Here is a 26,019-nt window from a genome sequence, read left to right on the forward strand (position 1 = left end):
CCCATTAATTTTGTTTTAAGATGTAAGAGGCTTAAATTTAAGGTCATCACTTCTTCTTGTCATCATGTACTTACAGTGAAATGCTGCAGCTGAGTTTTATGTGATTTCTAAATACATTAACAAACTCGGCCTGGATTTTCTGCAATTTCTATGATGCCGTTGGGAAACACCACAGCCTACACAATCATCATGTCAAGATGAGTTGCCAGTTTGACAACGTTCCAAATGATGACAAACAAGGAGAACCTGAAATGCAAGTGGTGTTGAATGAGGGTGTGATTAAAGGCATATCTGTAAACAGTGTGTCAGAGAGTTTCCTCCCAGTCAGAACAATGTCTAACACAATGACAGGAATTTGGCTTTGCCTCAAGGAAACTCTTCTTAGTGTGAGTGCTGGCACATTTACACTCAAGATATTGTAATCTTTACCAACAGCATTCCTATTCTGTGTCTTTTGGTCCCGTACAAAGATCAAAATGTGCGGCTCTTTAATGACCTTAATCTTTGTATTCCTCTTTATTTTTTGGAATATTAAGACTTTTTTCAACATCATTTTACCATAAAAAATGACTACTAGACTCCAGCCACAGCTACGGTCTTTACTGAGATTGCTTTTCCTAATACTAATAGGCTTTACTGCTACTTGTACTACCGTTGATACTACTGCTGTGCTCTCCACTTCCTCCACTGTATTCTTGTGTTCCTGTGCTCCTTCCCATACTAATTTTCCTTCCACACCTGCCTTGTGTCAGCCTCACTATCCCTGCCTTTTTCCCCGCTGTGTCAGCTCCCTCCGTAATTCCCCTCGCCTGTTTCGCAGCCTCTCTCCACCTGCACCTCATCCCCTCGTCAGTTAATTGTCTTTAAGTTCAGTCAGAAGTTCAGTCTTTGATGGTTTGTCTGTCCTGAATCTATTTCAAACCCTCAGCTTTGAGTCAGATAGAGATATCTCCTGCCATTGTTCTGCAGATGGTGTTTAATCATGCATTTTGTTCAAGCCTCAATATGTTTGAAAAGCCTGTTTCACTAACTGTTGATAATCGTCTATTGCTTCTTCTACTTCTGCCCCAGATGGTCTTGTCCTGAATGTGATGGGATGTCTTGGCTCTTTATCCTGTGCTGTTAAACCTACACTCTGTAATCTTTTACAGGGCAATCCTAAAGTCTCGACCAGCATGTTTCACGTTGTTTCCTGCTTCTGCCAGCAATGAGATTTTCCTGTGCCAAAAACTCAGCTGGAGCTAATGATTTATCTAGTTTTCTGTTTACATATTTTAGCACAGATTTACTGATGTATTAAATAAAACAACAAATTATTAATGAAAGAAAAAGTTTGGCGTATTTCTCCTACTTTGTGCAATGATAAAAAGTCACCAAAACCATATATTAAATGAAAGAATAAAGTTGTGGGTACATTTATTTATGACTGCCTGTGCAATAAATGACTTGCTTATTTTTGAATTTTAATTAATAGGTAGTGCGTCCGATTAGCAGGAAGAAGTATGATAAACTCAAAACACACCTTAATGAAATGCAAATATGACACAAAGAGGGAAGAGATGTTTGAAATGACACAAACTTTTCACAAAATACTTGTGTTCTGAAAATTCAACAGCACGGTTTCGCTTTCATCACAGTAAAAGTTTATTCAACAAATGAGAATGAAAAAAAAAAACACAATACACAAGACTTACAGCTCTTTGGCTTTATGCTGCGGTTTCAACTGTCATACGCCTGATACAAAAAAGACTATAAATATAGTGGCGTTTCATCAGTGCGTCCAGAAAGCAAGTAAAATTTGCTTTCACTGTGTGACTTGACTTGAATGGTTTAGTCTACAAATGTCTGATTGTACAAGCAAAATTCATGTGTTCAGCTCCTCCCTTTGGTTCACGTACCAATACTTTAAATCTCATATTGCGGAACACGAAAGACTAACAGGAGGTTAAAGCTCTTCTTTCTTCTTCAAGATTATCTGCCGCACCATATCTGCTATTTTGGTTCGGATTTCTTTGACAGAGACTTTTGGGCCCCATGCACCCACCACTTTGCCATTCACATCAATTAGGTACTTCCAGAAATTCCAGTCAGGCTCTTTTCCAGAAGACTCTGCAGGGAATGAGAGAAGAAAAATAAATTAAAGAAAAAAAAACATTTGTTTAGACAACTGTGCAAAGTGTTTTACATCTGGGCTCCCAGAGACATTTGAACCTTTATAATCTTTGTTCCCTGCTCTAAATTTGAACTACAGCCAGAAATGGCAGCAACACTGCTGTCGGGTTTGTCCAGCAATGACACTGAAGATGGGCGACAACATGAACATCGAAATATTAGGATTTAAAGGATATTCCAACCATAACTGTTTAACAAGCTAACTAAGATGTTCTAGCCCATTGGAAAAGTTACCAGCCTTATGAAGAAGCTAGCACTGATATTAGTCAGGTCATTAAAATTGAAAGGGTATGGCTTTTCCTTCACCAACAAAGTTAATATCTTAAACTAATTAAGCCAAAATTGATTGAGTCCAGTGCACCGACAGCACACGTCACTCACCAACAAGGTACTTGTACACATTGTTGGCTCCAGGCCCCACAACAGCGATTTTACTGAACAGAGGGAAGGAGACTCCGTAGACTCGACGCACAAAGCCGTCGATCTCCTTGTCGCTGCCGGGCTCCTGCTGCCCAAACTGGTTGCAAGGGAAGGCCAGCACATTAAAGTGGTACGGCCCATAGTCCCGCTGGAGCTGCTGCAGGTCTTTGTAGTGTTCCTCAGTGAAGCCACATTCACTGGCTACGTTCACCACCAGGGACACCTAAAGCCACAGAAATACACTGTGAAAACACTGTAGTTACGGTCACAAAGCAGCAGCAACTGGGGGGCTGCAGACAGCTGTTAGCTTTCACAAATGGAACAGAAATGCAGAAGATGATTGACTGCTTGGGCTGATCTCACATGTAACTACATGTGAATGGAAAGAGTATGTTTTCTCATGCCAGAGTTAATGTTATTGTTCAAGGTTGTTTCACCTCTGCACATGGAACTACACCCAACAGTGGCATCAGTGTACTGGTACAGCCTGTTAATTAAGAATTGAACTGATTGCACACTGAACAACCTCATTAAACTAGCAATGGCGGAAAACACCGGAAGAAAAACAGGTACAAGCATTAAAAAGTCCACTGAAAGCTAAATGATCAAATACATGAATTATCTTTCTTTACTCAGAACTTTTTTTTACAGCAGAGTCAGCGGATAACAGAACAATTTATGCAAATGTATGTTTGATACCTGTCACGTTTTAAAAACTATAAATATCACCTCACAGTTGTCTGCCAACTAGCCAAATTGCAGTTTACATCCATGTCTGTGCAGACTGATTTAACACACGAGGTGAAGACTCTGAAGGTATTAAACGTATTTTTGGGTGAAATTGAAACTATCACTATGCTGACATGTGTGACTCCAGTATGACAAACATGCTGTCTTCACTTACAGTTTATTTTTCCAGAGGACTGACACTGAGCTTCACCTCAGTGACTTTGGGTTGGACTACAATGTCTCAATATGGATGTTGATGCTCAGAAGCTACTGATGGTAAAACAAAGATGTCTGCCGCCTGCACAGAAGATCTCTACAATCAGCAGTTTCAAGGTGGGCACCCAACATCAGTGTAACCAATTCAGTATCTGATGAAATGAGAAATATGGTCACAATCTTCCCTTCTGTTCTCGACTTACGGCATGCAATGGTTGCCGGAGAGGTCTTTTCATATAGGAGTATGTCGTCACAGTAAAATTGAACTTTGACCTTTTGGTTATAACATTTTGTGTGAAATTTTGTCAAAATTAACCTTGTTATTCTTGAGTGATGGGCAAAATCCCGTGCTGGGAGGCAACAGTGATGTTTGACAGTCCAGTTCTAATCAGTTAATTCGCGTGAAGGTGGATGTTTGTTACAGCTGTGGAGAAACTGTCTCAATGCCACCAGTCAGTGTTGTAAAAAGTACCCACACATTGTACTTAAGTTAAAGTTAAAATATCGTGTAATCTTTAGTAAAAGTGGAAGTCACTCATATGAATAATACTTGAGTAAATGTCCTAAAGTATAAGGGAAAAGTAAATTATACATGTATTTACATGCATGTACAGTATACACTGTATATGGGTTGACAGATTTATCATTTGTTTGTTTTTAATCCAATTACTGATAAAATAAATTAATTTAAAAAATGTCCTGCTTTTGCTCTGATGCATCATGTCGTCTGCAAAGTATCTAAAGTTACCTTATACATGAAGTGGAGTAAAATTTACAATATGTGCTTCGAAATGTAGTGGAGTGGAAGTATGATGTAGCAGAAAATGGAAATACTCAAAAGTGTACCGTCGAGTAAGTGTGCTCAGTTACATGCCTCCGGTCATGGCTGTTCTGTATGCAAATGAAATATGTAGTAGATGAACCGTAAGATCAGACTTCCCCCCTTAAAATCAACCTTACTTTTGGTGAATAAGCACGTTGTCATGTTTTGATAAAATTATACATTTACCATCATTCATCAATTCAATCAGTGTAGACAAACTCATCAAATACAGTCACCAAGATCAGTGCATATGATGGAAGAGTGTCTTATAGAGACTTACATTTGTTTTGTTGCTCTTCAACTAATTATATGATCACGACTGTGACTGAGAAATGCAGCTGAAAGTCGGAGGGTGCATGTCTGATCTGAGGTCTGAGGTTAATGAAAGTGTACAGCAGGTGAGTTTGTTAGTACAGGTAAATGCAGGTTACAGCTCCACTGTCGGTAGGTAAGCGCATGCGTTCTTTGATTCAATCATGAGTTGTGATGCTTCCGTCATGTCACTGCTGACCTCTAGTGTCTCAATGAAGCAACTCTTTGTGAGTTCTGTACAATCTGTAGATGAATAGAACCCAGATCCTTCACAAGGACAGATGGATCAGATGTTTGAAGTAGTGTGATTACACACACACACACACACGCATATGCTAATTATGAGCATGTGTGAATGAGACCACAACAGGGGACTATATCTTTATTTTATTCTACTTTGCTGTCAGGTTGTTTGTCTTCTCTTACACAAACTGCTGATTGCAATAAAGAGATGAGTAAAGCATCACGAGTGGAAAACCTGCCTGCAGCCTAAATCCTGCTAATGACAAGCTGAATAAAACGCGCATCAGTCTACTGAGGGCAGATTAACTTGACTGATTACCTTGTTTGAATGAAACCTGGTGAAGCTCCGGCAGCTGCAGGGACTCTGCAGGCCTCTTGCCACGTAGGCTTGCGGGGCTACATGACGGGACATCCTGAGCAGCCTGCGGTGAACTGACCCGCAGCAGCAGGACTATGTTATTACATCTACAGACAACATGTTAGAGAGGAGAGGGGACGGATGAACATGCGACATTCATTCATTCATGCAGCATGCATTCATGCAGTGAGCGTGAAGACACTGACGTCTATGTACATCCCTTCAGACCCACTACACTCACCGAACCGCGGTACTTTTCCAGGGACACCAGCTTCCCCCTGCTGTTCACCACTTTAAAGGTGTAAAAGTCTTTCTGTTTGCTCTCAGAGAAGCTGAATAAAGTCAGTAACACGGTGAGCGCTGCAGGGAGCATCTTCGACGGTCAAACTGCCAACACGACAGCGAGGAAACTTCTCAAAACTCCTGCGGATGGATCTCCTCCTCCGTCCGGTCCCGGCAGTCAAGGTACCCACAAGAAGGACAGCAGTTCCGGGACCGGCAGACACTTACAAAATAAAAGCTTTGTCCTGCAGCGATTGTAACGTCAGAATAAGATTTTTCATAAATGTACGTAGTAATAAACGATGAATAGGCTTCATTAATAAAAACTAAATGAGACACTTGAGTAAATCAAAAATATGGCAGATTAAAAAAATATACACAACACTGATTTAAGAAAAAGAAATATGTTTTTTCAAACTTTACATTAAATTTAAGGAATTAAAGTAATTAGAGATTAAAGAAGTTCAGCGTCCATTGTTGTTTTTTTTTTTTTTTTTTTTTTTTTTTTTACCTTTTACCAGAAGCCCACCCAGGTGCATCATGGTCCTACACCTTTCCATCTGCCTATTTAACCTTGGGTGCCCACAGTTTTCACCCAAATTCCTACATTAAAACAAAAACAAAACAAAAGTCTAACTCAACAAAATTATACATGGTAAACAAGAAAAAAAATGACACAAAACAAATAACTAGCAAAAAACAATACTATAAAACTCTAATCACAATAAAGCAAACATCTACAGTAATCAAAAATGAAATACTACTTGCTATGTGATATATAATTATGAATTATGCTGTCTTGCAATGATTAATTTGTCAGTAAAGTTATGCAAAGTCACATCTGTCAAAATGCAACATCAACCTTTTATTTCTCACTTGTCGTTCAACAGTAACCAGTCCATGATCCAGAGTAATACTTGAACGGTTAATGGCTTTTCATGTGTTGAACAAAGACTGACGTCTAACTTTATTTAGATTTAAATGGCCGCCTAAAATTAATGGGCTATAGAATTACTTTCTGTGGCCCATAAAAGCTAATAAAAATTACTGAAAAAATAGAAAGTCAATTTCATCACAACCAGTGGGGTGGTTATTTGGTTTGTTGGACTTCCCAAAGCTTTTATTTTGAAGGCGTGTTGGAACTGAAACAAAAAACTTTTCCACCCCTCTCTCTCTGAGCTCATTAGGCAAATGAAGGCATGCACACCATGGCCTACTTCTTACAGAGGAAAACAAACAAACTCATGCCAAAAACACAGAACACCAAACACTTCTCCTCTGTTAGAAAAGTTTTCACAAACTGGGTCACATTTGTGGGGGAATTTAGGCTGTGTCTCACCCCCCACCAGAGGAAAGTTACACAGACTTGAGACGAATTTTACCATGTTGGGTTCTAACATTTAGGTTTGGTTTCAGTGAGTGGCCTACATAGTGCAGACAAAATATATATAAGAAAATATCTTATGAAGTTGTCTTGCATTGTCTGTGTTTATCCTGATGTACACAGTAAAAGGACGGATGGTTTTGTGATCAAGACATCAACATAAAACATGAGGGGCTGAAAGGTGTAAAATATGATGATAGATCAGACTGCCTGTTTCAAAACGTTCATGTTTACATCAGATCTTTGTTGCAGCTAATGATGCACAAAGAGCGAAGACACATTTGGAAGTACTCTGTTTTTCATGTCCTGCATCGGACATTTATGAATATGATCCTCATGGGATAAAAGATGCCCATAGTGAGTCTGTTTAAGCTAATAAACATCATTTTGATAATTTTCCCAAGGACAAATACTGCTTGTGGAAATCAGAGGGAGGAAATCAGACAGAGGTAAGTGTAGTTGTGGAATGATAAATAAATAAATAGTCTTCCAGTCTATTTTACTTTTATTATGGACAAAATTGTCTGGCCAGGGCAAATTCCGTGAAGAATAAAGCCAAGTAAAAAACAAAACAAAAAAACACCCTTAAAATTATGTGCAAGTGATAAACATGAAAATATTTTATTTCCATCATTTTTTAATCATTGTTTTCTAAATGTATTCTACATACATCTGTGTGTTCATATTGTGATACTTGGATTACATTACTGACTACAATTCAAAGAGGTAACTAAGTCTGAATGTGTTTTTAAAGAAAAGAAAAGAAAAGAAAAGGAGAACAAAACAAAACAAAAGAGAAAGCAAACGACTCTAGGGGGATGAAAAGAAAAAGAAAACAAAACTAAAGAAAACAAGACAATACAAGAGAGAAAACAAAACTTAACGAAAGACTCTTGGGTGATGAAAAGAAAAACAGAAGAGAAAACAAAACAAAAGACTTGGGTCCTACTGTTGTTACAGTACACATTTTCCGAGCCGTATTTGAACGCAGCACGTTACACGCCCCTCTTTATCGTCACTGGCACTCCCACAATGCAGCGGGGTAATGTATTAACATGGCGTCAATGGTTGCTGTTTTGACCAGGGCCGTGGTGTTTGAAAAACATTATTTAGAGCAGAATCATGGAGACAGCTAAACAATAATCCGGATTCAACTTTACAGCTCGAAAGTAAGTTAGGCCGCGCTCCTCCGCGCTGCGGCGGTCCAAGTGTTGTTTTCTGTCTTTAATGACTTGATGCTGTGTGGCAACTGTGTGCCAGTATTATTTATTTCCCGTTAGCTAGCTCAGCCGGACGACCGGGCACAGCGGCTAACGCTAGTTAGCTTGCGAACACAGCTAACTGCAAAGTCGGAAAGGCAAAGAGTCCCCTGGAAGTCAACGTGAGTCACTGCTAAAACACGGGAAACACATTTTGGTGTAAATGGTGAGCATTTATTCTAGTCAGTTATATCTGCGTTCGTGATGACCCCCCTTTTCCTTTCTGTTGTGGAAGTTGAGCTAACGTTAAGTCCCGGTGTTGCATCGAAGTCTCTTTATCCATCAGTTTCGTTTTTCTCTAAACTGAACCGAATATTAACTTTAGCCACAAGTGAAAGTATTCCTCTGCACCGCCGAGCCGTTACAAAACATTACTCGAAACTCATTTCCATCATCTCCCGTGGAGGCTGGTGGTGCGAGATTCTCAGAAAACAGACTTCGACTCAGCATCGGTACCATCACCGCACTGCTCGCTGTGCCACTGTGTTTGTGTTTACAGGGTTATTAACTTTAACCACGTCAAGAGATTCATAGAAGACCTTTTTTCAGTTATTTACAGGGGTGAGAATTTTCTGTTTTTTAATAAGAACCTCTATTAGGGGTTTAACTTCCATTTTGAATTGATCAGTACGTTATTATTTTGATTTTGATTTTAGCCTTTGAAATATTGAAAAATACCATTGAAAGCCTCAAGTTAAGTCCTCAGCTTTCTTTTTTGTTAGACTCACACTTCAACCTAAATATATTCAGTTTTCTAAGATATAAGTGAGAAAATCAGCACATTCTGATATTACACATATTCCCACTCATAGTGAACCATATTGCAATCACAATGCCAATCAAAAAAATATTTATTTTTGTGCAATATTGAGCAGCTCTAGTTTTAACTGGAACAGATAAAAGGTCTCCCATCACCCCTGTTCATCTGCAGTCGTACTGGCTTTTAGTTAGTTTTAATTTGTTCGTTTTTAAAAGAATTTCATGAGCCAGAGTTGGAACCTTGTTTTAAACATTAGGGATTCGAAACAGCGACAGTTTGAGGGACGGCCATGGCGTGAAGCTCCATACTGTGCATGTCTGATTCAGTGCTGACACTGATTTTGTAGTCCAGCAGTCTGAGAATGGTTTGCTGTACATTATAAACTGTCAGAAAGTAGTTGTAGAAGCAGCCGTTTTAAAAGTTAAATGTTGTTGTGTGATATTTGTTTTTTCTATAACCACGGTAACCCGTTTGAATGTTTGGCGGACTCCATAGCTGTCCCTCCTCTTTCAATGCTTAAAACTCCAGAACTGTTCCACTTTCTGACAGGTCAGTAGATTGTAGATTTATTTCAATGCATTTCTGTACTTCGAACGTATATAAGTCCTAGGAAGTGCAATGCAAATTAAGTTGACAGATGTGTTGTTGTCACCTGAATGGTAAAGAAAGACACAGCAGGCTATCACAATGCTTTTTTGTGGAGTAGTTTTGCTGTTTCAACTGAACGGTATGATTTCTCGTCCCTATTTTACCTAGACTTTAGGTGGCCTCTGTCCCCGGTCATCCTCACCGTGGTGTTGACTCCACCAGGGACCAGAGCAGCAGGACAGGAGGGATGGATGAGTCCAGAAGTCCAGTAAAATCAGGCAAACAGTCTCAAACCAGAGGAGCAAAAGCTTTGTCCAACGAGAAGTCAAATAAAGACGCTCCTGCCCAGAGAGACGGTACCAAGTCTGCACCCCGCAGACAAGAACACCTCGCTCCAGCAAAGGATGACCATAATATAGGAAGCCGCGGGCCAGGCAAAACTTTCACAGATATCCCCCAGGACAAGAGAAGAGGACGGCCCTCTAGGCTGACAAGACTTACTGGCAGGACGAGTTCTGGGGAGAGAGGGAAAGGAAAAGCGGTAAGCTCACAACAGCAGCTGGTGGCACAGGCTCCTGACTACAGGGCTTCTTTTTCTGCTGACAGCAGCCCCTCAGCAAACAGAGGGACCAGCTCCCCTGCAGTCCCCGGTACACCTGAGAGAGGCCTCACAGAGCAGGCCAAGAGCTCCACCGTAACTCCAACAAAGGAAAAGTCCCATGGTGAGTTTGTAAGATGTTTTCCATGAGATGATCTTCTCCATCAAAAGTATCTCTTGGTTAACTGCTCAGTCTTTGTTGTTTTGTAGGGGTGAAATCTGCTGCACTGATGCATCAGTCAGTTCAAGAGGGCAGAGAGGTGAGGCCCACTGTGGAGGAAGGACCGCTGACAGAGCAACAGCTGGGCCTCCGGCAAGCAGAGGAGCGCCTCTACAGAGACTACATCCACCGACTGTTGAAAGTAAGGAAACAATCCAGTCATGTCGGACTTGCAGTAAATGTACGGCTGAGCTCATCACAGCTGCTACATTATGGGTCCAGCCAGAATACTTTTCTAATAGATAGATAGTTTGATGGAATGATATCAGATCAATGCGCTGTTATTTATATGTCATAAAACTTGTTTGAAAGGAATCTTTGAACTTTATTGGAATTAATTATGTCAGTTGAGGATTAAGTGAAACTAACTGTTTGACTTTATCTCCATCTAGCAAGAGCAGGTGGGCTTTATGGTTGCGATTATCGTCAAGTAGTGGATGAAATGACATTTATTAAAAACATGGATAAACTGATTGCTTTTGCCTCTGTGTTTCTTTCCACAGCAGTCCCCTGAGTACCCAAACTATCAGTACTTATGCAAGCTCTGTTCTGTGCACATTGAGAACATACAAGGAGCACACAAACACATCAAAGAGAAGAGACACAAGAAGAACATAATGGTAGGGACATTTAAAATTTGTGTTGCCACTTGTCCCTGTCACTGCTTTATTGAAGAAATAAGGGTTTTGAATTTTGTTGTTTACCTTGTGGCTCTGGTGTATCAGGAAAAGCAGGAGGAGAACGAGCTGCGCGCCCTGCCGCCCGCCTCCGCCGCCCAGTTGAAGGCCGTGGACGCGTCCGTCCGAGAAACAGCCAGGCAGCACGGGATCTCGGACGAGGACTTTGAGGTTCGAAAGGCCGTGGTCATCAGGATGGAGGAGATCATCAAGAAGCACCTCTCAGGTTGTGTCCTGTGATGTCACTCAGCCTAGTTTATATTTCCCTTAGTGAGATTTGTAAAAAGAGGAAATGCCTTGAGACACATTAGAATTTTAAGTCCTACTGGAGTGAGTCCTTGTTGATCCTCAGTGTTTAATTTACTCATGTTTTCAGTTGTAAACCATCTGAGTTTATATATGTTGTATAATTACAGTATAATCTAATATGTTTTCTTTGGTTTTCCAGCTTGTTCTCTTCGTCTCTATGGTTCATGTCTTACCCGATTTGCCTTCAAAACCAGCGATATCAACATTGATGTCACCCACCCTTCCTCAGTAAGTTTGCCTCTGCTATCTGATGGAATGATGATGATGAATGTACTCTAAAAACATAGAGGGCATCATAAATCAGCAGCAACATCTGGCCTTATTGTTCTTGGTCTCACTTACTCTATTTTTGTCTGTGCAGATGACACAACCTGAGGTCTTGATTCAAGTGCTGGAAATCATCAAGAACAGCCGTAAGTTTTGCTTGGCGCATCGTACATTTTTTTTTTCTGAAGTTGTGAGGCGATTTATTGGTAATAGGTTGCGTAAACCCACTGCTCTGGTGTGTCTGGAGGTATTAATGTGGCCTTGTTGCTTCACATGATTGATAGAATTTTCAAATAACACTGACAACAGGACAAGAACAACATAACTTGTAAATCTGCTTTGGTCTTGGACCTGAGTAATTCTATTTTGTTTGGTTCAGCTTTTATGAAAAAGTCCTGCAATGTAATCGGTTTTGTGCAACTTTCCTCAAGGTCATTTCCTGTGTTGTTTTTTTTCTCCCTTCTCCTCTCCAGCTGAATTTTCAGAGGTTGAGTCAGATTTTCATGCCAAAGTTCCTGCCGTGTTCTGTCGGGATGTTTTAAGGTGAGTGTTGGATTCAATGCACGAACTATTTTTGTGTCTGTGTATGTATGTTTCTGTCACTTTACTCTCATTGATATTTAAATTGTATGTCCAGAGAGGGAGTTTAGGTTTAATTGAGTTCTCAAGGATGCACTTATTTATCAGACAAATATTGGTATTGGTTGATATTGGCCTTGTTGACTACTATCGGCATCAGCATGTAAGACGACATTAACCGATGGCAGCAGTCGATGTTTATCTGTGATCTCACATTAATTTTGTGCTGGCTTCATAAATAATCGGCTCCCTGCCATCGGTTTGTAGGACTACAGCGTTTTATAACCTTCATTTGAACCTTCACCCCTTCATGTGAAGGAAGGTTATATTAAAATACTTTATAAATGTGTGTTTGTGCTCTCTCAAAGACTGTATCTGTTGTGATAGTGTATTTCCCTGGCAGGGAACAGGGAGAATACAAGGGGACATAAACAAATGGGCCACAAAAAACATTATTATTGGTAACGGCTATCAGTCAAACTGTTATTTTAAAATTAGGCATCAACCCAGAATGTCAGTGCATCCTTGTCAGTAATCATTTTTTAGTGTGCGGCTGTTGTCATATTTTTAAACATTTGTGACTTTAAACTGATGATCAGATGAAAGCAATGTTATGATCATGTTAAATGATGTCTTATACTTCACATTATTACAGCACATATCAGCTCCCACTTACCTGCAAATCCAGCACTAATTTACTGTCTGGTACCAACTTTCCTTCTGTGTTTTTTTTCATATATTTCTGTGCAGCGGCCTGCTGTGTAAAGTGAGTGCAGGTAATGATGTCGCTTGTCTCACCACCAATCACCTGGCAGCCCTGGCTAAACTTGAGCCTCGATTGGTTCCGCTGGTGCTGGCCTTCCGCTACTGGGCGAGGGTAAGTCTGTATCTGATGAAATGAGAAAATGAAAAAGATTTCTAATGGGTTTTATTGTTGAGTTATTTTTAGTTTTAGCTATGTTCATCACTAATTAGTAATTATTACCAACCCCTCAGTCTAAAACTTATGTACTGATATTGGACAAATTACTTATTAAACCTGACAGACCAGAAATAAATACCTTTCAATGGAAATGTGTGTAATTGTCTTCAGGTTTTCCTTGTTAAATAAAGTCAGAAATCTCTCTGCACAAAGAAGTGTTATCACCTGTTTGTCCAGGCGCTGAGAATAAAACTAGAATTTATATTCATGGATGATGATTTTATAGTAGAACAAAGTTTTACAGTTTGGATTGAGACAATAATGCATTCGAACTGAAAGCATTTCATTTCTTGCATATTTACCTCTGTAGCTGTGTCACATCGACTGCCAGGCTGAAGGTGGCATCCCCTCATACTCCTTCGCCCTCATGGTCATCTTCTTTCTGCAGCAGCGGAAAGAGCCGATCCTTCCCGTCTACTTGGGCCGTTGGGTAGGTCAAATGTTTTTCAGTCTCATCCACTCTCACTGGATAAGAGCTGAGAAAAGCGACCATGGTTGGCACCTTGACCCTAGTACAGAAGTACAGAGACCTGTTTTTTTTTTTTTTTTTAAACTCATGTACGGTTAAAGACAATTGTTATCATTTAAATTACTATGCATATAACCTGTACACCTGAACCTTTTTTGTGAGGCTGTAGCCCCTTTTACACAGCCTATTCAGGGTTGGAATGTGCCTGTGAATGAGCCTTTATTCTTTCATTTTGTAAAAAAGGTACAAAGAGAGAAGGGGTCATTGTTGTTCCACCTCTGAGCCCTCCTGATGTCTACCTAAAAAAAAAAAAAAAGCAAAAAACAAATGAGCCTGTGTAGAGGTAGGATGAGCCAGGATTGTGACCTTTGTTAACACGGTATGTGTGCGATCCACAAGTGTTAGATTTAAAAGCAGCTAGCAGCAGATGGCAGCTACTGAAAATGTCTGCAAATTGGGTAGACAACGAGGTCCGGGTGATCCTTCCCCTACGAGGAGAGCATGCGATCAACCTCTGTATACTTGCTATAGCAATATTATTCCTGTTGTTAAGAAAACTGTTATCCAGTGCCTTACACATCACAATGGATGTCAGTGCTTTTGGATTACATGTCTCACCTCTTTTGCTTCTGGAGCCTGGCATGCTATCTGAAGTAACACACTGCGGTGGCATCGGGCTGCCATTTTTCTTTCAGGTTAAAGGACAAAGCCGGTGTAATGAAAGGTCTTTGAGCAGTGATATTATAGCATCATCTGTAAAAAGAACTTGTAAGATCCACTTTCCGTCAGACAAATTCACACCAGAGCCTCGGCGTCCAGATTCTAAAAGCAGAAAATAACTTTTTCTTTTTAGGTAATAGCTCTCTTTCAATACAAAGCAGAGGAAATGGCTGAAATTTTAAACACTGTCACCTCTTGATGCATTGCAGACAGTGTCTGCCCATTTTATATAATGCACTGAATGACCCACATTCTTCATCTGCATCTTATGTCATGTTTTGAGAAAAAGACTCCAATGCAGCTCAAGTCTGTGTTGGAGAACACAGGTCGAACACAGGATGTTGATGGGTCTCTGTCTCACTGCGAGGAGGCACATTAACTCAAGAAAACGACACAAGTGAAAGATCATCCCACCACTGTCGTTATGATGATCTAGATTTTTTATTAATTTTTTTTTTGCAAAATGCTGCAAGCATTTGCATAATACTGTGGAACATTATGTGACGCTGCTAAAAATCATTAATTTCTTGAAGATGTAAAATTCACATTTATAGGTGCACAAAGATATAAAACAACCAATTTAAGTAAGATTGTCTTTGTAATTTCTGACTATTAAAAATAAAGTAGACGTTGTATTTTTGGTGCATAGCATTTACCAGCATGAAGAACTCCTCTGCAATGTTTAGACAAGTGTGGGTGGGAAGATGTTTTTTGCTCTTTGAGGTGAAGATTATTTTCTTCAGAACTTTAGGCTGTTTGTGACACGAGGTGCTCGCAGAGAGGTGATCATGGCATAAACTGTGTGATCACACTGTGAAAAATAGAAAGATGTATTTAAAGTTGGCAACAGTTACACGTTAAAACGATAACTTGACACCAGGCTGACAAACAGTGTTCTGCTTCCCTTTCAGGTTGTAAATTTAAAGCTTATTTAACATCCCTGCTGAGTGTGTGCACCTATAACCACACCAAGCAGTGGTGTCACTGTAGTACACATATACATCACTGGGCAAGGCCATGATATTGAAAAGCAAGATTTTAAAGGTATTTTTTGGATGAAAGACTAACTTTACATGCTTACAAGTCTAAAAAACCCCAGTCAGAATCTAGTGGAGAGAGTATCGCAAGTGTGATGAGCTGCGCTGCTTTTTATCTTACAGCTCTTCACACAATCACCCCAAGTTTTTTTCTTTTTGTAATTAGAGGCATGTTGCTGTTGCCGAGCAACACAGACTCACCTTTCACTTTTTTGCACCAGGCTACCAGTGGAAGCTATTTGCAGTTATCTGAAAAGAAAAAAAAACAATTATAGAAGCCAGTCAAATCTAAAACTTAACTTTAAGTAGGCTTTAATGCATTTAATCTTAATCACTCACTTTTCTGCTCGGATAGCAGAGAAAAAGATGCAGTGATGTAAAACGTTTATCTATGAGCTTTTTCTCCAAAAACGCGAGGTTGGCTAGGCAGTTACAACATGCGTGTAAAAGACTTGGTAGTGTCCAGTGGTTAAGATGAGTACAATGCAATCACAGAATTGTTTGTCCTTGAACTTTGTTGCACAGTAGCTACATCTTCCTTCTTTCCATGTTTTCTGTTTGACTCTATAATATCCGTCGCTAAAGGCCCAGAATGTTTTTTAGTCCACGTCCTCTTGAGATAGAAACACGGAGCAACTCTGTAACTGTCCTGCTGGCTTTTGTGCATCAATTTTTTGGATGAACATTAGCACTTTTTCTGTTGTTGCTATGGTTGTCTTTGGGCTGTAGCTCTATACTTCAATAAATATGATCATTTTTAATTTTTATTTTACACAGCGATTAAACAAAGCAAAGCAAATATCTACATATTATCGTTAAAGGTAATGTATCTAAAAAATGGAAAACAATTATTTTTCCTAATATGAGCTTTACTCTCAATCTTTTGGACAATATACCTTTTGGCAATTAAACCATTTTACTCGTCAAGTTAATCACTGATACAGACTGATGACAAGCTGTGAGTTGACCACACATAGCAAGTCCTCCAGTCTAATAACATTACAAAACAATGTTAAAACTCATAAACAAGCAGCTGCAAAATTCATATCATATAAAAAGTCATATCTTTGCTTACAGCTGTTTTCCCTCCGTTATGTTTGACTTCATTCTCCTCGTTCAGATTGAAGGCTTTGACGTGAAGCGTGTGGACGAGTATCATCTAACTGGAATCGCGTTGGACACATTTGTTCGGTGGGAGCGCAGACCGCCGAGCTCCACGGACGGACGAGGGGAAAACCGCAACGAGGCCAGAGGAGAGGGCCGACCTAAACCAGATCAGAAAAAACCTGATGAAGGCCATTATTCAGAAGGCTTGGTGAGTCACTACAGCATCAAATTCACAGAACAAGCGGCGTTGCCTTTCATTCAAAGCTAAAATTATTTTAAAGTAAGTGTTACTGCTTCTGACCACCCCTGTGTCACTTTAAAGACCCGCCTGACCTTGGACCTGGGTAAAGGTGTGTCACTGGGCCAGTTGTGGTTGGAGCTCTTGCGTTTCTACACACTGGAATTTGCTCTTGAAGAGTACATCATCAGCATCCGCTTGAAGGAGCTCCTCTCTAGGGAGGGCAAGAACTGGCCACGTCGCAGGCTCGCTATTGAAGGTAAATAAAACCCTCAGTCAGAAACTCTGAAGCTCTGAAGAAATATCACAAATTCACACAACGTGTCTCTGTCTTCTGTTTTCAGATCCTTTTGCCGTGAAGAGGAACGTTGCACGAAGCTTGAACAGCCAAATGGTGTTTGAGTACATCCAGGAGCGCTTCCGTACGGCCTACAAATACTTCGCTTGCCCCCAGAGAAAGGGCACGGGGGGGCGCCAGAGACGCAAGAAGGCAAGCAAGCAAGGTGCAAAATTGGAGGATGTGGAGAGGAAGGAGGCTGCACTGATGAACAAGGAGGAAGATGACGGGAAAGGTGAAAAAAGCCAGGTTGCTCAGAGGGGCCACCATGGGCTGAAGGAGGACGAGGAGTCTGACACCGACGATGAAGATGGTTCAGATCGGCCCACAAAGAAAGACGAGAAAACTTTGGATGCCAGCCTCATGGACATGGATCTCAGTGAGGGGAACAGAACTTCCTTATCCCCCAACGGACTGCTGGACAGTGACAAGGAGGGGGAAGAGGAAGAGGAGGAGGAGGAGGAGGAAGAGGAGGAGGAAGAAGAAGAAGAAGAAGAAGAAGAAGACAGCAGTGTTTCAGAGGATGGACCTGTTACGTCAGAGGATCTGCACTATGTGTTTGATAAGATGATTTTCACTGGTGGGAAGGTAATCATGGAGTTCCCCTTTGTATACATCTTTCCATACATTTTTCAGATATTTCAATGGAAAAATATAAGTAATACTTTAACAATGGTATTTATAAATATTTAAAAAAAATACTAAAAGTTAGCTGTTTATAGTGTGACATATATCTTCTGTGTTGTGTGTTATAAAGCCCTTTAAAAAAAAAAAAAAGATGCAATATAAAGTAGCGTCATCTCACCTGTCGTCATTGTTTCATGATGGGATGTTTACATTTAGTGAAGGTCGTTAGTGGTTTGTTGACATGTAATGACTTACCTCAGGGGTTAGTAAAGAACATAGCACAGCTATTTATTTCAACTTTTGCACTGTGGGACGTTGCCTCACAGACATGTTTTGTAACAGCGATGTTCTGTAAGTGGGACACGGTGGCTGCAACATTTTGGAGCTTTTATTGATGCCATTATCTTGCGCTTGCTTTGAGGTGGTGAAGGCTGTCATGAACTTATTGCTCATTTAGTTTATGTTCTTTGAACTTTCGTTCCAGCCCCCAACTGTTGTGTGCAGCATCTGCAAACGCGATGGTCACCTGAAGGATGAGTGTCCTGAAGACTTTAAGAAGATCGAGCTGAAGCCTCTTCCTCCTATGAACGACCGCTTCAGGGATATCCTTGATGGGCTCTGCAGGTTGTGCTACTGTAAGTTCTCTTTCACTTTATATTATTCTTTTGCTTTATATTATTCTAGAAGAAAACTGTGAAAAACTTTGCCTGCAGTGGCACAAAGCGATGTCATTAAACGTCTCGTTTTGTCTGACCTACATTCAAAAACTCCAAAGATTCCATTCACGATGACTGAAACCAAGAAATTCAAAGTGGCAAATCCCCAAATTTCTGATCCCAGATGATTAAACATTTGTATGATTTGTGTGTCAAATTGCTTAGAATTATTCTGCAACTATTTATCACACATGAATCCTTTAGTTTAATTTAACTAATTGATCAATCGACTAACCGTTACAGCTCTGTGTGACTACATTTCTGTTCTGCTGCTTGTAGATGAGCTGTCACCTACTCATGCTGAGCAGCAGAAGAGGGAGCAGATCCTCGCTGGCCTGGAGAGGTTTATAAGGAAGGAGTACAATGGTGAGCATTGAGCATAAACTCTCAAATAATTACCAGAACCTTTATGTATGTTCCTCCAGTGGTGAGTGATCTAGAACTCTTTTCTTCTTTATATACTCATTTATATATACACATATTTGCAGAAAAGTCCTCTGATTTTGTTTCTCTTTGCTGTGTAAATTTACTGATGATGTTGTTGTTGTTGTTGTTTTCTGTTCATACAAATTTGATGCTTCCTCTGTGTATTTCAAGTTAAATCCTTCCCACAGTTCACAGGAAACTGGAAGTCATTTAGTGTTAATCAACTGTTGGAATAATTAATAAAATTCCTTCCTTTGTGTGTGTGAATCCACAGATAAAGCTCAGCTGTGCTTGTTTGGCTCTTCCAAGAACGGCTTCGGCTTCCGCGACAGTGACCTTGACATCTGCATGACTCTGGAGGGTCACGAGACTGCAGAGGTAGGTGGACCAATGTTTTATGCAACTCACACTCCCTCGCTGGGACTGACATTTAGTGACTTTATGAATTCGTTTCACTCTCACATTAAATTTGTGATCTGTCTGAACAGAGGCTGAACTGCAAAGAGATCATCGAAGGGCTTGCAAAAGTGCTCAAGAAGCATACAGGTGAATCATTGTTTTAATAATAATCATTTATCTGTCTATATCTCTGTGTCGAGGACTGAATCTGACAGTTTTTTATGCTGACTTCACAGGTCTGAGGAACATCTTGCCCATCACAACAGCTAAAGTGCCTATTGTGAAGTTTGAACACAGACAGAGCGGTCTGGAGGGAGATATTAGCCTTTATAACACTCTGGTGAGTGTTAACAGAACCTGCCTTCACTGTTCTGCAAAATGCTTAGACATGCCTTTTTTTTAATTGAAATTGCTGAATGAATTGCTTTGGACGGGTCGTCTCTGTAGGCTCAACACAACACTAGGATGCTGGCTACGTATGCAGCGTTGGATCCAAGGGTGCAGTTCCTGGGATACACGATGAAGGTCTTTGCTAAGGTGAAGTTACTCTTCATTTAGACTGTGTGAAGTGTTCCCATATTGCCTCTTGCCGTGCGACTTACGTCCCTCTGTGCTCACAGCGCTGCGACATCGGGGATGCGTCCAGAGGAAGCCTCTCGTCCTATGCTTACATCCTGATGGTGCTCTACTTCCTGCAGCAGAGGCAGCCGCCAGTCATTCCTGTCCTGCAGGAGGTATCGGCCACTGATGAATGACATGAAAAATGAAATTTAAACTCAGAACAATTGACATAAAGGAGCGATTAGCTTTGACTGAAATGAAATTAATGGCTCATTATGATGTTGTTTTAGATCTTCGATGGGACGACTGTTCCCCAGCGGATGGTTGATGGCTGGAATGCTTTCTTTTGCGATGACCTTGAGGATCTGGTGAGTTAAATGAAACATTAACTTGGAGCAGTGTGGAATTATAGGACATAGTCAAAATGCGACTCCTGTCATATCAGAATCAAATAGGTACTAAGACTTTCTTTTGTCTTCACAGCGCCGGCTTCTCACCGACCTGCAGCCGAACACAGAGTCAGTGGGAGAGTTGTGGTTGGGCCTGCTGCGCTTTTACACAGAAGAGTTTGACTTCAAAGAACACGTCATCAGCATCCGTCAGAGGAAACGCCTCACCACCTTTGAGAAACAGTGGACCAGTAAATGCATCGCTATTGAAGGTGCTCACACAGATCGGCACATCCCTCTGTTTTTACCAGCTTGTTTACATTTCAGTCAGTGTCTCATCTTCCACTCACTCTTCTGTTTGTTCTCCTCAGATCCCTTTGATCTGAATCATAATCTTGGTGCTGGAGTTTCCCGGAAAAGTAAGTGATTAGGTCCTGGTATAAAATTCAAATCTGGAAGTTTGTTAGAGCTCCAGAAATTCATCCACTGATCACTTATTAATCAGCAACTATTTTGACAATTGACTAATCAGTTTGAGTAATTTCTTTAAGGGAGTATTCCTTATTCTGATTCTAGCTTCTTCAATGTCATTAGTTTCTGGTTTCCTTCTCCTCAGCTCCATTAAATATTGAATATTTGTGTTGTTGACAAAATAAGACACTTGAGGATGTTGTCTTTGGCTTTGGGAAACACTGATCAACTTTTTTTTTTTCTCGACTAAACAGCTGATTAATTAATTTAAAAAATAATGAACAGATTATTCAAAATTTAAATGAATCATTAGTCGCAGCCCTAGTTAGAGCGAATTATTATTTTCTTGTGGTACTGAGTCAGAAGAGTTTTCTTTTATTACTGCAGACATTTGCTGTTTGACAGCAGAGGCTTTTCATCAGTTTATGACTGTTAAATATTTGAATAAAAAAGCCGGGAGTTCATGTGGTGTGATTAAAGATAAGAGTGTGCGTTGGGTTACTAATGATGTGATTGCAGCCACCTCTAAACCTATCATTGATCCTTCTTTGCTTCCTTTAGTGACAAACTTCATCATGAAGGCGTTTATAAACGGCAGAAAGTTGTTTGGAACTCCGTTCTACCCCGTCCCCGGCTCTGAAGTGGTACGTCCCTCATGACTCAACCAAGTTGTGCAAAAGATTCAGAATTTGAACGCTGTCTGTTTGTCAGTTGTGTCTCCCAGAGAATCTGTCTTCACTATCTGCTGTTTCTGTTGTGCTCTGCTGCAGGACTACTTCTTTGACTCGAAGGTGTTGACAGACGGCGAGTTGGCGCCCAACGACAGGTGCTGCAGGATCTGCGGGAAGATCGGACATTACATGAAGGACTGCCCAAAGAGACGCAGGTTTGTCCCCTCGTGGCTTATCTGAACATTTCTGTGTGTGATGTAGTTAAAATGAGAAATGACAAGGTAAAAATGACACAGTAATGTTAAAATGGATGCCTCCTGACTGCAGAGTGGATAGTCATTTATTTTAAGGAAGAGCTGGTTTAATTTTATTTATATTTATTTAATGTATATGGGCTCATTGTAGCTCTCCAGTTGTGTTTTACAGGTCTGCAGGTTGTTGGTTAACTTAAATGTGAGTGTTTCCTTCATACAGCAGCTGTGAAGTCTAACACAGTAATGGCAGTAATTAACAGTAATTAAATGACAGTAATTAATTTTCCTGTCCTCTTTTTAATCACAGCAGTTTCCTTCAACGTACATCAGCTAAAAAAAACCATCCTGAGTATAATTTAGTTTGAGCTGTCAGCATTATTACTTCCAACACAATGACCTGACAATGCACAAACACAAAGAATTAGGCCGCAGTGAACAGATGACAGTGGAGAGTTAATCAGAGAAGAAAAGAGAGGAGTAGGCCAGCAACAGTAAAATGACTCCTGAGGCTCCAGCTGAGGGACGTACAGGGTAAGTTAGGCTACACAGTTAGGCTAAGCTGCTGTATAGGTAGTGTTTTTAAAGGTAACTGTATGTATTGACATTCAAAGGTGTTTTTAAAGGAAACTATATTGTTTTTTCTTATTTCGTAGAGCCTGTTCCATAATGAAATGTTTCTTGTGTGTGCTCATTAGTGTGTGTTTGTGCTGAATGTTTACTGTTTATTCACCCTGTTGTGCCCTGAACTTGTTCTCTGCCAGGATTAAGAAGAAGGAAAATGACAAAGACGAGGACGTTAAAGAGGAGGAGCGGGAGCCGAAGGACAGGCGTTGTTTCCAGTGTGGGGACATGGGTCACGTACGCAGGGACTGTCCCGAATACCGCCACCTCAAACAGAGGACCGTCGGAGCACCAGGTATCCCCAGAACGAAGAGACACCAAATATTTCTTTATGATAGTATTTCTGTTATTCTCGCTGATACGCATACTTTGAAACATACATTTAGAGTTTTGTAAACTTTGGCTGATTGTCTTCACACCAGCTCCTCACACGGCACGAACCATGGTGAGCTCCCAGTCCATCCCCATCCCCCAGACACCTGCAGACTGTCCTGGAAGAACCAGACAGCCCTCTGAATGTGTGAGTACAGCAGTTAAACATTACAACTGTGCAGGTTCACCCCAAAAACAAACAAACTGAAATGTTATCAGCCCTGGTTCCATGTAATTACCAGGCGAATTTTAAGGAATTACAAACTGGTCACGCTTCCATAAACTGGTTTGGAGCAAATGAAAGAGGCTAGAAAAAGTGTAGTTTGGCAGTGTAGGCTGCACTGCACATGGCTGAGTAGAAGAACCAGAAACAAAACCGAGGAATCATTTTATCTCCTCATTGGTTAACACACACGTGTTGCTACAGCAAGCCATTCTATTTACGTGTTAGGAGAATATCCTTAAAAGCGTGGATGGAAGAAACGACTGCTTCTTCCTCTCTGGGTGTTTAAACTGCTGATCAGAAATGTCAATTTAAAGTCTGTCATGTCAGTCTTGTTTGGAAAAGATGTTTCCATCTCCCGTTATTTACATTTTCTATGATTTTGCTGCTTCCATCAGCCTTTTCTAATATTACGTATTCATTAAAATAATTTGATTGAATCGGAGTTATTGATAAGATGAATACAAGTTTTTTGATTGACTGAATGTTTAAATACAAGTGTGACTGACTTCTAATTATTGACTTCTAATGCTGGTTTTATTTGTTCTCTTCTTGATAGTCCGATAGTCGGCAGACTCCGCCCTACTCCCCCCAGCCTACAGCTGTCCCTCAGAGTTCGTCCCAGTCCTCCAGCTCCCCTCAGCCCTCCCACAGTAAGACCAGTTCTGCTGGTCCCCTGAAGCAGCCTGCACATCCCCAGGTCCCCCTGTCTCTTTTCAGCTTCCCGACGTCCCATCAAGGCCAGTACCACCCAGGGACGCTCACCGCACTGGGGCTTCTTCCCACACACCAGCACCAGTCACACAACTCCCAGGGGAAGCCTCATCACCCGGTCCACCTCCCTTCCACCTCCTGGCCCATCCACGGCCCAGTGCTCACCACGTCCTCTCCCACCGCTCCCTCCCCACCTGGCCTCAAATTCGCCCTACGTTCAGCAACGGGGAACGGGAGTCCCACCAGCTCTGGGGGCAACCCCAACCCCATGAACCTGAACGACCCCAGCATCATCTTCGCCCAGCCGGCGGGGAGACAGCTGGGCATCGGTGGGCCAGGACGGGACGGACACTGGCACAACCACCTGGCACAACCTGGGTCACTCATGGGCAATGGCACTGTGGTCAAGTCAGGTATTCACCGGGTGAAGTGTGGGGGCATGTCTGTGTGTGAGACTCTGTCTTTGTTTCTTCCTCTTTCTTGACATTTGAATAGAAAATTTAATCGAGGTTAAGTTACATGTAGAGTAATTTTTATTAAACTATCAAATTAAGTAACTTCAATTACTATCAAGTAATATTTTTTTAAAGAAGATGTGTGATTTTACTGTATATGGTCCATCTGAAGTCCAGAATAACATCATGTTTAAACCAATCTGGACCACACCGCCCTTCAAAACACACAGAAATCACAATGGTTCCTTACATCACTGGTGGAGGGACACTGTGTGGTTTATATACAATGCAGTATCATGGATCTTTATGCTATTAGCAGAGCTGATTGCATTCCGGCGTGACTGTCGGGGGGAAAAAAAAAGAAAAAAAAAGAAATCAGGTTTGCCAAGAGATCTAATATAAAGTTCTCTGGATCTAACAGAAGTGCATCTTTCACTCAGTCACACTAACGATAGGTCTACTAGCCAATCAGAAATACAGTGGGGGCGGGCCTTGGCCAAACAGATTAACTCAGCAGTCACTCCATGTGCTGTTGAATCTGGGTTTTCCATACTGGTAACACGCAGTATGGAGGGCAGGGGGACCGCGGTTATGTCTGTTTATGTCAGACAAAAATGTACCATGCAGTCCCAGAAACAATAGCACTTTCTCAGATTAACCATGGTTTGCACTATTTTATCACTAAACACATCGAGTACCTTTGTTTACATTTCAGTTCGAACTACAGCTTCCTAGAGGAAAGATTTAGAATTTGAGATTACTTTTTTTAGTTAGAAATTATCAACAGGTACTCCAATTAATTATTTGTTTATTACTACTTATTACTGAATCCATATTAAAGCATTTAAATCAGTATTGAATCGAATTGATATTAAACCGAATTGCGACCTAAAGAATCAATATTGAATCAAATTGTGAGGTTCTTAACAGTACCCAGCCCTAATGTAAGAGGTGGGTAGTGATATAAATCCCTTTGGGAGCTGGTACCATAAAATTCATCAGAATCATTTAAGGAGCTATTTTTCAAAAATTTCTCCCAGGAGAACATACCCCTGTTTTTTTCTTTTGCAATCTCCCCTGTATTAGATTCTATTGTCCTTTATCGTCTTAGTGAATATGTTTGATATTGTCTCTACAGAGTCAGGCCATCCCGCCCAGTTTGTAGGTGTGAGCCAAGCCTCTCGCTTATGGGAGCACAATAAAGCACCACAGTACGCCCTGTCTCCATCTTGGCCCTATCGGATGCCCCAGAACTTCATCCAGCAGGGCAACGGAGGCTACCAGCCGAACAAACCCTTCGTGACCCAAGGTCAGACATGATGCACCGACTTTTATTGCTGCTGTGAAAAACAGAGGATCTGAGTTCTCCATTTGTTCTGACGTTTTGTTTTTCCTCTCTGCTTTCATCAGGTTCTGTGATGCATCAGAATCCAAACTTCCCACTGGTCCCACATGTCCGACATCAAGTAAATCTGAATTTTATCCAACAGAAGAAGTGAACTCGCATCTCCTTTTAATTAGAGTGATGGTCAGTAACATAAAACAAAATCAGATTTATGTACTCTTTGCATCATTTGATCACGGGAATTTTTAAAATGAATTTTATCATTTTTGTACAGTTTTTATGTTTTATTTTTTGTCTCATTACATTGATTTGTGATACAAATGTCAAATATTTTAATACCCCCATTTTTGAGGGGGTCCAAAAAAGTGTTTTTATTTTATGTGTAAAGTAAGGAGGAAAAATGTAAACCTTTATTTTTATTAGCTGTATTCATACTTTGCTTGCAACAAGATGAAGGCTTTGAATAGACGTTTGTTTTAAAAACAATCTAACATGTCACCCTAAGTATGTAGTGCCAAAAGCAGGGATAGCAAGAAAAAAGGGAAAAAATCTTAAATACAAAAAAAAGCTTAAAAAAAAATAAAGAAAAAAGCAAACAACTTGTGTTGTGTCGTGTGAATTAATCTCTTGAGCGTGTTTGTAGGCGCTCCTGAATGAACCTCCACCGACCTTGAGGTGCTTTTATTGTG

At 40.7% G+C, this 26,019-nt stretch overlaps 2 protein-coding genes across 11 annotated transcripts; one reads left to right on the plus strand and one right to left on the minus strand.

Annotated features, from left to right (window-relative positions):
- Nucleotides 1-1,627: 1,627 nt before the first annotated feature.
- gpx7 (glutathione peroxidase 7) lies at nt 1,628-5,780 on the minus strand. Of its 2 annotated transcripts, XM_037114954.1 has the most exons (4): nt 5,515-5,654; nt 5,235-5,380; nt 2,554-2,815; nt 1,628-2,109 (listed from the first exon to the last, which is right to left on the minus strand). In XM_037114954.1, exons 2-4 carry the CDS (start codon nt 5,325-5,327, stop codon nt 1,946-1,948), a joined length of 519 nt encoding a protein of 172 aa, XP_036970849.1. In that variant the 5' UTR covers nt 5,328-5,380; nt 5,515-5,654; the 3' UTR covers nt 1,628-1,945. The 2 variants fall into 2 exon arrangements, with proteins under 2 accessions (XP_036970849.1, XP_036970848.1); XM_037114953.1 differs by lacking the exon at nt 5,235-5,380 and having other exon boundaries at nt 5,515-5,780.
- Nucleotides 5,781-7,951: 2,171 nt separating this feature from the next.
- tut4 (terminal uridylyl transferase 4) lies at nt 7,952-25,929 on the plus strand. 9 transcript variants are annotated; one of them, XM_037114277.1, is made up of 31 exons: nt 7,952-8,108; nt 8,220-8,364; nt 9,715-10,268; nt 10,355-10,506; nt 10,868-10,984; nt 11,090-11,267; nt 11,490-11,578; nt 11,712-11,763; nt 12,091-12,160; nt 12,947-13,073; nt 13,489-13,608; nt 16,525-16,719; nt 16,834-17,008; nt 17,094-17,674; nt 18,198-18,348; nt 18,709-18,795; nt 19,130-19,233; nt 19,344-19,401; nt 19,491-19,594; nt 19,702-19,791; nt 19,875-19,988; nt 20,106-20,183; nt 20,299-20,476; nt 20,576-20,623; nt 21,237-21,319; nt 21,446-21,561; nt 22,362-22,516; nt 22,644-22,741; nt 23,376-23,943; nt 25,124-25,294; nt 25,396-25,929. In XM_037114277.1, the coding sequence occupies exons 3-31, from the start codon at nt 9,794-9,796 to the stop codon at nt 25,482-25,484; spliced, it is 4,623 nt and encodes a 1,540-aa protein (XP_036970172.1). In that variant the 5' UTR covers nt 7,952-8,108; nt 8,220-8,364; nt 9,715-9,793; the 3' UTR covers nt 25,485-25,929. The 9 variants fall into 9 exon arrangements, with proteins under 9 accessions (XP_036970172.1, XP_036970175.1, XP_036970177.1 ...); XM_037114280.1 differs by having other exon boundaries at nt 8,220-8,320; XM_037114279.1 differs by having other exon boundaries at nt 7,961-8,108; nt 8,200-8,364.
- Nucleotides 25,930-26,019: the final 90 nt, after the last annotated feature.

The sequence above is a fragment of the Acanthopagrus latus genome, chromosome 11, assembly GCF_904848185.1.
Source record: "Acanthopagrus latus isolate v.2019 chromosome 11, fAcaLat1.1, whole genome shotgun sequence".
Taxonomy (NCBI): domain Eukaryota; kingdom Metazoa; phylum Chordata; class Actinopteri; order Spariformes; family Sparidae; genus Acanthopagrus; species Acanthopagrus latus.